The 12,821-nt window shown below is 31.4% G+C and overlaps 1 protein-coding gene across 1 annotated transcript; it reads left to right on the top strand.

Annotated features, from left to right (window-relative positions):
• Positions 1 to 2,745: 2,745 nt before the first annotated feature.
• On the top strand, positions 2,746 to 9,045 carry LOC136973225 (activating signal cointegrator 1-like; the record flags this gene model as incomplete). Its single annotated transcript, XM_067267929.1, is given in 4 exon segments — positions 2,746 to 2,892; positions 5,927 to 6,048; positions 8,055 to 8,164; positions 8,800 to 9,045. Coding segments are annotated over 4 exon segments (552 nt in total), but the record flags the coding sequence as incomplete, so codon positions are not given.
• Between the last annotated feature and the right edge of the window lie 3,776 nt (positions 9,046 to 12,821).

Genomic DNA, 12,821 nt, shown 5'->3' on the forward strand with positions numbered 1-12,821 from the left:
CTCTCTCATATCGGGGATAATGTGGAGATTATTGCATTACGCAATAACCTCCACATTAATAAACGTAATCGTTTATCTTCCGAAGAGCTGGCCGAAACTTTTTTTTGTTTTTCGCTTGAGCATACGAAGTTAATCGCGAAGACGCGAAGAGACATGGTGGAGAAAACCCAGAAAATTCCACGTGGCCAGCCCGTCCTGTCGAAGCAAGAACCTACGACCGAACTATCAGTGTTCAGGGAATGGAACAGCTTGGCCACTGGTGGGCCTGGAAATATCGCCATTATTGCTTCTTCGCTTCGCTTGTGCCAACGATAGATCTGACACCTAGCGGTATTAGCGCGAACTACATAATGGCGGCTGCTATGGGTATAAAGTAGTTTGTTAGAATAGAAAGTGTTCACCCTTGCTGATATTGTGTTGTGTCCTTTGTCAAAACTGTATGTATGTTATCGCAGACGTACCGCCAGGTTTCTTCTAGTCATACCCACATAATCTTTTTCGATTCCTAACTGTTGATTTTCAAATGGAATTTTATATACCCCAGCTTTACCTTCCTTTTTTACGCTGTCTTTATCGTTCCGTAGCAAGCTATAGATATTAGGTGCTCTTTTATAGATCATTCTCAATTTCTCAATTTTTATAAGAAAAAGAGCACTTGATACAACGTTGACAAACGACACAACAGCACAATATTATCAATTATAGCACAGACTGAAGGAGCGATTGTAAAATGGGAAGAGGCTAAAGTCATTTAAACGGTGCACTCTCCATCCATTGCGTTGGAGAAGGAAAAGGTGGAAATTTATAAAATTAAAATGAAAAACCGTTGCCTAAATGCTATGGATGCTAATGCGCTTCCAACAGCGTGGAAATACACTGTTTTTGTGCGGTCTTTTTCTGTGCGATTTGTTTTGTGCAATTTTTTTTGTGCGGTATATGAAAATTTCAATCAAATTGGAACATAATTGACTCCTGTAAAATTTTTAAAAACTCTATTGGTTGTTTTCTATGACATCAGCAGGTTTTTTCATTTTTTATCCAGTAAAATTTTTTTCTCATACGTTTATATCGGTCCCCTTTTATTTTAATAGCATAAAAACCATAAATATTATGTTATATTTGAACAGATGCGGTAAGTTAGCTCCCCTCCAGCTTTAGACTGCAGGTGTGAAATTTCACGCCTTGTTAAATGAAATAACATTTCCTGCAGCTATATTTATCAAATAAAATCATTATTTAACGATTATTTTTAAGTTTTTAATGTTAGATTCGTATTTAAGTGGAAATAATTAATTAATATAAAAATTAAAATTATTAGAGGATTTTTTTCCCCATTAGGTGTTGCAGAAAAAGGCCCAAGGAGTTAAAAAAGCAATTCCTAGTTATTTCGTACGGTTTCGAGTTATTTTCTACGTGAGACTTTTTTTATGCGGTGAATAGGGACCGCATAAAAAATATTTTTTTAATTGTGTTGCGAAAACTATTTTTTATAGCCACTCTTGAAGTTTCGCGCGATTTTTTTATGCATTTTCTTTTATGCGGTCCCTATCCCCCGCATAAAAACAGGTTTGACTGTATATAATAGAAAAAAGAATGACACTTAAAAACCTTTAAATCTTTTCTTTTTACTTAGCTTTGTTTTCTGTTTTATTTGTTTATTTATTTATTTAATATACACACTTCTTTCAATTTATTTTAAAGTTAAATTATTTTATTGAATTTTAAATATGTAAAATATTCGAAAACGGTCGACGTTTCATTTTGGAACATTTATAATATTAAACCTGACGATGGCCTATATTAGATAGAGTGAAAACATTTGTATAAAAGAATTTTAAGCTCAGCAAAATTAGCTGTGGTGAAACTGAAGTGAATTGTTTTCTGAGAAAGAGCTGGATAGATGTGAAGTTATCAGTTTTAGTATTTCCTCTCCTTCTGTAAGACATTTTTTTCGATCAGCCACATATTCTAAAATGTCACAAAGTGTAATCATCGTGACTTAAACAACTACGAAATCAACTAGGATTAATGTCGGATACAAATGCGAATAAAACGTTTTGACTACAGAGAGAAAAGTTATTAAAAAGACAACACACAAGTAACTCTCGTACGTTGTCAAGCACGCTATACCCTTTGTGGCAGCCATTTTGGTCGACTCATACGCCACCTATATTTACTGGCACAAGCGACTTATTTATAGCTTTATGGTCGGACCCTACTCGTTACCATCCGGTTTTTTTCTGGCACGATAGGCTTAGCACGATAGACAATTACACATAATGTCTTAGTGCTGGCAGGCGGAAAGAGCAAAAACTGAAAAACAAAGCTAAATTTAATTGAAAAAATTATATATAATCTACAATGTTTAACGACCTGATGGCCGAGCGGTCAACGTGACAGTCTACCGCTCTGGGGGACCCGGGATAGAATCTGGACCGGTCGAAAAATCCCCAGGAATTTTTCGGGGGTGGTCTGTCCGCATATATTGGACCCCATCCCTCACCATCCAGCCGTCCCGTTGGTGGCTTGGCCGAATCCATAATGGGCTTGCTAAAAGAGGCTTTTTTAGTGCCGAGTGGAAAGCGTTTTCTAAAAAAAGAATCTATAATGTTTTTCAATTTATTGTATTATTTGTATTATTTGTATTATTTATATATTAAATAAATGTTACAAATAGTTATCTAATAATACGAAAATCATCTAAATTACATCAGAGGGCGCTAAAGTAGTAAAACATTGGGGAATTTGCGGCAACGTGGTTGTGAAACCAAAACATTGCGTATTGAAATTGTTAAACTCAAAAGTGATTATTTAAAAAATGGCAAACTTAAAAGAGTGGTGTCAAGAACAGTTATCGTTGTTGGAATATGATGTCTCCGAAGATTTAATTAAGTAATATATTCTGATGAAAGTATTACGGTTAATGTTACCTATGGTTCCAGAATGGCGGCTCGTCTCTGATTCCAGCAAACAGAAGAAAGGAAACAGTGGGGACGCACATTCTAACCTAACCTATTCTAATAATTTTGTTGGTAATAATTATGGTAATTTATTAGAATAGGTTAGGTTAGGTTAGAACGTACGTCCCCACTGTTTCCTTGATGGAATTAGAGACGAGCCGCCATCTTGGCTACCTAAGGTAACATCAACCGAACAGGGAATGGAATTTGGTAGAAGTTATTTTATATGTATTTAATAAATAGGATCGGACTTTCAAAAAGAATGCTATTATTGTAATTACGTTAATTATACCTGAAAATATTGTAATATACATTAAAGCATTGGAAAACTGTTCTCTTCACATTTGTCCATTACAATATCTCAATTGATGAACCTCTTGTCACACGTACACATCCGATACTGAAATTCCTATACACTATGGCATATCCATTGTCATTCCTCCCATAGCATCTACAATTTTACAGCTCCTACAGATTACTCATTTTCCACAATGGCAAGATATTCCAGCTTTGCAAACTGCAGAACATGCCTTCTCTGTTGCAGTTTCCATTTTCCTTTACAGTACTTCTTAGAGGTAATAGAAGACAAGATGTTCAAATGCAGATGGGAAATGAAACTCTGATGATTATCGATTGTTGTATGTTGTGTACTTCTTGGATTATTAACATATTTATGGTAATTTAAAATGGCAGCATTCGTTTTAGAAGACCCTATATGCACAAATTACTAATACCATTTTCAATTTTTATTATTTTTTTAAATTTTATATTACTAATTTTAATATAATATATCATATTACTAATTTTATACTACTAATATATATATACTACTAAATGGTCTGATAAAAAATTTTTTTAAGTTTTCAATTGCATAGATTTTAAATTGAAAACTTAAAAAAAAAATTTTTATGAGACCATTTGCATAGATTTATATAGGGTAATGGCAACAGTAGTCAACTGTTTAATGCTGTTTTCAATCTTGATATTTTTCATTATGATATGCAGTAACACAAAAATCAAAATTTATATATGAAAATACAGTTAGTTCTATACTTGTCATGAAAAACAACATTTTTATTAGACCTTTGTTTAGATCTAATAAAAAATGTTGTTTTTTCATGACAAGTATTGTTACAAAAAAATAATTTAATCATGGTCTGTTAGCACAGTAGTTGACCAGCAGATTGCACAATTGTTTATGGCAGTCGACAACTGCATTTTCTGTCATAGAGGGTCTCAAATGTGGCAACTGTGGAAGGATAAGTGAGCTCAAAAATAGGCATTTTATAGAAAATTATCTTTTTCACAACCTTTAAATTTCCGGTACAAAACAAATATAGTCATTGAACTAACGGGACTAACTGTAGAAAATGTGCATCCGAAACATGGAGCTATCATTATCTGAGAACATGAGAAAAGGTTAGTTTAGTATCTATTCTTCTACATCAATAGCTTGTAGTTCTATCTTCTTTTTGGTTAACCATTTTGATATGCTCTAAATTAGTTTTGAAAGGTATTGTGATTTAATACTGTCCTAAATATCATACACTGCATTTTTGAGATCATCAGAAATATGCCTGCCTTTGCTATATACTGCCTGAATTATTTTTTCCCAGATTTTTTTATGATAAGGTTTGGTGATCTTGTCGGTCAATTCAGCAGTTGAATGTTTCTTTCTGCCATCCATTTTTTATTCATTTGAGATGTGTGTCAGGCAACATTATCCTGCTGAAAAATAAAGTTATTGCCATCTAGAAAATCATCTGTAAACATATAACTGCACATCTCTTCTATATATTTTTGTGGCTTCATTGTTGTAGGAACAACTATTAAATAAGTTTTTCCATTTGATGACACTGCATCCCATGCCATGATTGATACGATACCACATGTCTGCTTATTTGAATGTTTGCTTCTTTCTTTAAATCATTCCAGTAGTAATGCATCAATCAGGGCCATCTTAATTGAAATGCTTTTCATCAGTGAACAATATATTTTCCATTGTACATTATCCTCCATCTATTTGAGAATAGTAGCTCTGCATTGTTCTTTACGCAATGGAGTTAGAACAGACTTACTTTTCAATTTTGTATATTTTTCATGTGTAGATTGATGGAGAACATTGGAAATAGTCTGACAAGAAAGAGGTGTTGGTATTTTAGCAGAAATTTGGTTAGAAGACATCTTGTTAGTACTTGCTAATCTAAATAATCCATATAAAGTCATTACTATTTAATTTCTTCCTCCCCTTCTTGATCATATTGTGATAATTCCTTCCATTCTTTTTCTTAATACATTTTCAACTGCTTTTGATCTGTTAATTTCTTAAGCAATAGTGTGAATTGATTTTCCTGCTCCATGAATTTTCCAAATGCTCCAAACCTCATTTTCTGCCAACTGTTCGCTAAAAGGCATTTTGCATGCGTTAAACTGTTCTAGTTAGTCATGACTTTATCTTCAATGTATACAAATTAGTTAGAAAGAATAGGCAAATATTGTATCCAACTGAGAAAACTCATGTTGTATATGTTATCCTTATACTTTTGGACAATTTTTGTTATTTTTTTTTAATATTTTGTTGAAAACTGTAAATATTGTGATATTAAAGTAAAATTTTACTTCTGAAGAACCCTCACATTTCATTTTTTAAGGACATTTTAGCTGTAATTAGAGATAACACAAAATTAGTGGTGTCTTTATAGTTATGAACAGGAGGGTATTAAGGACATCCCTGTGTTTACATCTTTGATTTTCCAAAATTTCTATTAGTGAAAAATCATGTTGAATTCAATTTAAACTGTTTTTCCTGGACTGAGGAAAACAGTTTCAATTGAATTTACACTTGAGGAACTTCCTTAAAATATCTGTTTTGCTGTATTTATTGTTTTCCTTTAATTATTTTATTAATTTTATAGTAAGTAATAAGTTGTTATAAAATTTCTCTAATAAAAATTATTCTATAACAGATACGTAATATCTATGGAGAATTCTGAAGAACTTGAAGAATATTTAACACAAATGTTGGATACTTCTATTTCATCACATTGCAATTTTATTAGAGAATTTATTTCAAAATGGAAATCTGAAGGCAAGTTTTTATTTGTGAAATTAGTTTAATGCATATAAAATACTAATATTACTTGGCTTATAAATTATCAATAATTTTGTTTTTACTTTTACAAAATACTTTATTTTTAATACAAAGTATAAAAACTTTAAATAATTAAATACAGGTACTCCTCACTTTACGACCAAGTTCCGTTCCGACGACTACCTCATTAAGCGAATTGGTCGATAAGTGAGGAGCTTGCGCTGGGAATATAGGATTGTTGTAAAATTATTCAAATTATGCAACAATCCTAATTATTCAAATTATGCAAACTTCAAATTTATTCATAAAAAGACTATTATAGTACGCTATTTGTCTATTATAGTACTATAAGACTATTATAGTACACTTAGTGTGCATGTCACCATTCACCACTGACCGACACTCAAGCTGAGAAAGGGGATTCCCCAAATTGCAGGTCGAAAGTCGATTGGTCGTTAAGCAGATAGGTCATAAAGTGAGGAGTACCTGTATAGTCGAATTATGTTTTTAATTTTTCAAGAGAACTGAGAAAAATATCACTTAAGTGAACTTAAACACTGAATATAAAAAACATACAAGTGAAACTACTTTTGAATTGCTTTCAGAGTGAATATAGTTTCACAAAATTATGGCATGGCACAAATTAACGCTGTACATCTGATTTCTACATGTAATTCTTATTTGTTAAGAATTACATATAGAAATTCAGCTTTGGAACAGTAAAAATAAAAATAAAACAAAGTGGAAAAGTAAAACAGTGTGAAATTAAGTCACATACTTTTAAAAAAATTAATTAAGTTTTGTTTGTTTGTTTTTTCAATGGATTTGTCACATACTGGATTTTTAATTGGATTAAATATCCCAATTTTTCAATAACAATGAAATCAATGATTATATGAGAGGATGTAATGATGGAGAGTTTCATATAAAAAGTTTTTAAATCTGAAATAAAACATTTTTTAAATGATATGATCAAGAATACTTAAGGATGTGAAAATTTATGTATAGAGATAGCTTTATTGATTTTTATTAAAAATTAATGTATAGGATGATTTTTTTATTTTAGAGATAAAACCATCATTATCTCACAATTCAATAGTATAAAATTTCAAATTTTACTTATTTTGATAGCATTTATTATGCATTTGTGATTCCTTTGTATTATGTCATTACAATAAGTAATCATATATAAACATCTCTAAGCTTGATAGTTATATTAAAGCCAAATGGTTGCTGGATTAAATTGGCTACATTACTGTTACTATTAATAATTAAATACAGTAATTTGAGAGTAGAGGTAGGCATTAGGCACTATCTCTTATTAAATTTAATAATTATAATTAAATTAATATTTATTAAATAATTTAGAAAATTCTGGAAGAAATAAATTGACTGGAGTAGGACTTTAACTTGCAACTGCTGGTTACTATGCAGATGCATTGCCAGTTACACTACCCAAACCTCCATCCAGTCACTTGCTTCTAGATATATTTAATTTAGGTATAACCATACTAGCTATTCACATAAGCTTAGAAATGTTTATGTATTCATATGTATATATACTCCATGCCAGGATAAAGCAAGTACTGACTGAGTGCTATAGTGGGTGATTATAGCTTGTGGGCACCGAGTCATCCCCTGTTGGTTTGTGAGTAATATAACTTGATTTAATCCAGCAATTGTTTTGTTTTAATACAATAGGTAATAACAATGCAAAGAAATCACAATTGCATTTTTAATCCTGACAATGATTAAGATGTGAATTATTCAAGATTTCTGCCAGTGCATGGAGGATCATTATTAAATTAATTGTTTATATAGAATGTTTACAAGTTTTTTGACAAAAAAAAATCAGGATGTATAAAAACATTCAATGAAGTTGAGAGAATAGCAGATATTCCTAGCAAACAGATATCTGCATATTGTTATTTCATGTAAATATTTATATACACATACAAAATTTTTAGAAGTTTGAAATTGACTTTATATTTTTGAATGTTTAGGTAATGAGACTCTTGTGATGTATAAGAAACCAGAAATAGTTTCAGAGCAATTTAAGAAGAATAAACTATCTAAAAAAAAGGGAAAAGATTCTGGACAATTAGAGTCACAGGTAAGATCAAGAATTTATTAAATGATGATATATTAAAATGAGAAAGTTAATAAAAAGATTGATAATTTCATGAATTATAAAATTATATATAACTTTTTAAATCTTTGACAAGAATATGATGATTGATTGTTGGAATTTCTTAAGTTTTATTTTTAACATTGTTCATTTGTTCACATGGTTAGATTGATGTACAGTATATCCAAAAACTTACTGTGCAGTGAGAAGTTTGTAACAAGATTAAAGTTATACCTACAACATTGCATATGAGAACCATATCCCATGTTTTCACTTTGCAGTAGATGGTGTTACTGTTTGCTCACGGACATTCTGGTTTTTGGACTATGATTTTAGGAAGACTTCTTTGCATATCACATAATCTCTTGTAGAATCTGGCTTGCTAGGTCCTTGGACCTCACTCCAAATTTTGGGAATTCTTAGTGACCTTTCTGATGTTTGCTTTAGGAATAACCAATATCAGACATAAAACTTCACTTTAATTAAATCTTTTCTGCTGCATAGTAACTTTTCAGACACCCTATATTATTAACATATTACATAATAATTTTATTTTATATTTAATTATAATTTTAATATTATTTCAGTTGGTTTAATTAATGTTGTTGAAATTTTTCAAGCAAATAAAAGAACCTAAACGATTGGAAATTACTCCAAATAAAGAATTAAAGACATCAAGCTCTAAAAAGAAACAGAAGTTTTCATCTATATATGGTACTGAAGGAAAAGATGTAGTTACTCTTCCAGGAAGACATCCTTGTATTTGTCAAGCCAGCAAACATAAACTTATTAATAATTGTATGAGATGTGGTCGTATCGTTTGTGAACAAGAAGGATCAGGTCCATGTTTTACTTGCAATAATCTCGTAAATATTTTTCCTGTTGTTAACTTATTATTTAAAATATATTTATTTATGATTCTTTAAAAATTATAGTATAATTTGTAGATTAATTATTATTTTTTCTTTCTTTTATTCATTTATTTATTATAATATAAATGTTTGGCAGTTAAGCTCAAAGAACTATGTGAATTTAAAGACAATTACAAAAAATTCTGACAATGTGCAAAGGGCCCCTATGCTTTGGCACCATAGGACCAAAGGGTCAACACCGCATTTGCAATGACTAGTACTTAAGGACATACACAGGAACTTTTTTGCGCAAGTGGTTGCATCTTTAGGTGCTTGGATTCGGGATGGATGCAACACGAGAGACAGCATGCTTTAAAGGAAGTGCACCAAACACAATTTCAACAATAACAAATATCCATTTATTAACTATGAGCTATTTACAAATAGGCTAAACATAGGCTGCTTACAGTTGGATGTTAGGGCTAACCCTTTATATATTTTATAAGGCTAGTACAGTAAAATCTGTGTATGGCAACCACCCACAATTTCTTCAAAAAATGGTCTTTTAGACAGGTGGTGCTGTAACACCGTATTTCCATACGTATTTTGCACACTTTTTAGGCATTTCTATTAAGCAAAACTCAAGGTGAGCAAAAATATGCAAATTTTTCAACAATAGAGCTATATTGGTATTGAATTTTATTCTTATTGGATAATTTGATTTACAGGAGTCGTCGTGATTTTATAAGACAGATTTAATACCAATATTTTAAAGATTAATACAATACTCGCATTTTCTTGATTATAATGCACACTTTCTTTTTCCTGACTTAATTAATTCAACTTGGTTCTTTTCGTTCGCTCCTCAGTTACGTGTATTACTTCATCAATATACAAGTGCATTGTATCTCTCCATCACTTTGGTTTTGGTTTTTGTTAGTTTAATCTTATTTTAACTTTAAAAATACTGTATTTTTTTAATATTTAATATTTTCTTAAGTACAATAAGAAAAATTATTAATTAATAATAAAATGATTTTATTATTTTTTCTCATAATATGATTTCATTACATTCCACAATTGTCATTGGACAATCATGGAATGTAATGAAACATTTTGTAATGAATGTAATGAAATATTTTGCATGGAATGTAATGAAATATTTTGCTTGCGAAAATTACTTGGATATTACTTTTCTAAAAATATCATGGAAATAAGGTAGGTTGATAACAGAAACTATTTATTGCACATGTACTGTATATGAATGTAAAAAAAATAAATAAAATAAATTTTATCAAATGATGAGATCAGCTGATTAATTAGATCATATGCAATATTTTATACCCCTAAGGAAAATACTGTAGGTCTACGGTAAAATAAATTTCGTTTTCCCACAGTTAAGCTTTGCCACTAATTGCAGTTGTGATAAACCAATTTCACTTTCTTTGATAACTTTAACATGATCTTCTAACGACAGCACTTTGCATTTCTTTCGTTTTTGGACAATTTCGAACAAACTGAAATAAATTTCCTTTGTTGCTAGACTAATTCATTAACACCTGCACCTAATTTCAAGGTTGGGAGAAATGCCCGAGGTGGGTTCGAACAAGAGTTTAGACTAGATATATTTGTGGAAGTGGTCACTTATTGCAGTTGTTGTATGTTGTTTTGGACCAAAAATCAATGCTTGCAGTCGCGTTACACAGCTGGTCATTTAATACGGGTAACTTATACAAAGACTTTATGTATAAACTATTCAGTGCCAGAAATTTTTGCCTGTTTTGACAGGTGCTGTCGAATGCAGGTGGTCGCCTAAGCAGTTTTCACTGTATATTGTATTAAAGGCTTAGTATATTATATTAACTATCCTCATGAGTCCCAGTCTTGAGAGGGAGAGTTTACATAAATTTTCAGGTGGATACTAATCTCTGCACACAAAGCTAGAACTAATTTAAAATCGTAGGCACAAAAAACCTTTCACACACTGTTTCTAGCAAACAAATTAATGAGCACAAACGTTTTCGGCCGTTTTAAAAGGCCTTCTTCAGTGCACCTGAAGAAGGCCTTTTAAAACGGCCGAAAACGTTTGTGCTCATTAATTTGTTTGCTAGAAACAGTGTGTGAAAGGTTTTTTGTGCCTACGATTTCAGGTGGATAAATACCTTATAGAGGATCTGAGGATGCGCTTCGTTGCCAATAGTGTTGAGGACTTGAATTGGCAACACAATGAATTGATGATTCAGAAGTTTTGATGGATGGCTATGGAAAGTTTTGGTATATTTTGCGAGGTTTTGATATCCTGATATTCAGACTATTCAGGCAATGGGAGGGTCGTCGGAGAGAGAAAAGTTACTTAGTAGGAATCTTCGGTGTTGGTAAGGTATCCGAGCGCTAGTGCAACTCCAGGGAGAGCAAACTTTTGATGACAACAGACCACGATCGTCATCAATCCCTCCCTTTTATTGAGGGGTCCTTCTCGTTGTTTTTCTTGTTCTTTTTAGTAATGTTATAGGTTATGGCCAATAGATGAATTTTGGTTGAAGTTTCGAGTGACACATTTTCCAAATTTGTCACCTTAAAAAAGGAAGCAAGTTGTGAGAAAAGTTATAATCATATCCTCTATGATTTTTTTATTTTTTTCTTTCTTTCAAAAAACATTTTTTTGTCAAGTCCGGGCTCTTACAACATATTAGAGTGAAAAAGCTTTTAATGTTATTTAAGGTTTTCTTCAGAAGTTATATTTATTTAAATTTACTGTTATAAATTTTTTTGTTATTGTGAGAATATAGGGGGTCGTTAACGCAAATAGCAAAACATTCCAATGTTTACCCTGTTGGAACTTTCAGTCTGCTCACTGCGTCGAAGGATAGCCTTTCTATGAGCAGTAATGGATGACCAAGATCGTGAAATCCCGATCAATGTTAGGATGCTGACACCAGATAGTCGATTTATCGTGGACTAACACACGTATATTAAAGATGATTTCTAGGAGGGCTATTTAACAATATGTGCCTCAAAGATAAAGAAAGAGTGGAACCCCAAATATAATATATATAAATATTATTTATTATACTATAACGATAAAATATATACAATAGTCCACAAGTATTATAAAATGCAAGAAACTCATATCAAAGGATTTAAATCTAACTATATTCTGTATATCTAACACTAATGCTACACGAGAAAGAGAGCTTACAATCGTTTTAAATATTATATTATCTTCACTTGAGGTTTGATCTTAAATATTGACATGTTGATAAGTATTTTGGAGAAGGCAGAATGGGAGAATCAATCTTCTATGTGCTCAGTATACATTATGGTTTAAGTCTTCTGTATGGCACCTTCAAGACTGTGGAAGACTGCCTAATTATTATGGCAATTTCTATCTTCTAAGAACTGTGCTTATGTGGCCAGTTCGGGTTTCATGAACTGCTCAAGAAGGTGGGAAATCTACCCCCTTTTTATAGGGACAGCTGGGTAACTGACTCATTGTCATAGGACAGTGAGTAGTTTTTAGTCAGCCTAGAAAGGAAGTTCATTTCCTCCCTTTTTCAGAAATGACTAAATGTACATCTTTTTGTGTAAAAATTTATCAAAGAAATAAAATATTTTGTTATAATATTTTATAATAATTAATTTTCTAATTTGCAGATCTCACAGTCATAATACACTTCATGCCCTCTTAAATTGCCTTCTTTAAATGTTAATTTGATTTTAAGAGATAAGAAATAGTCTGAGAGATAAATCAGAATAATAAGTGGAATGTTTAGTTTTACAATCCTGAAAAA

This window comes from Centruroides vittatus, unplaced genomic scaffold, assembly GCF_030686945.1.
Source record: "Centruroides vittatus isolate TY-2023 unplaced genomic scaffold, ASM3068694v2 contig_3118, whole genome shotgun sequence".
NCBI lineage: Eukaryota > Metazoa > Arthropoda > Arachnida > Scorpiones > Buthidae > Centruroides > Centruroides vittatus.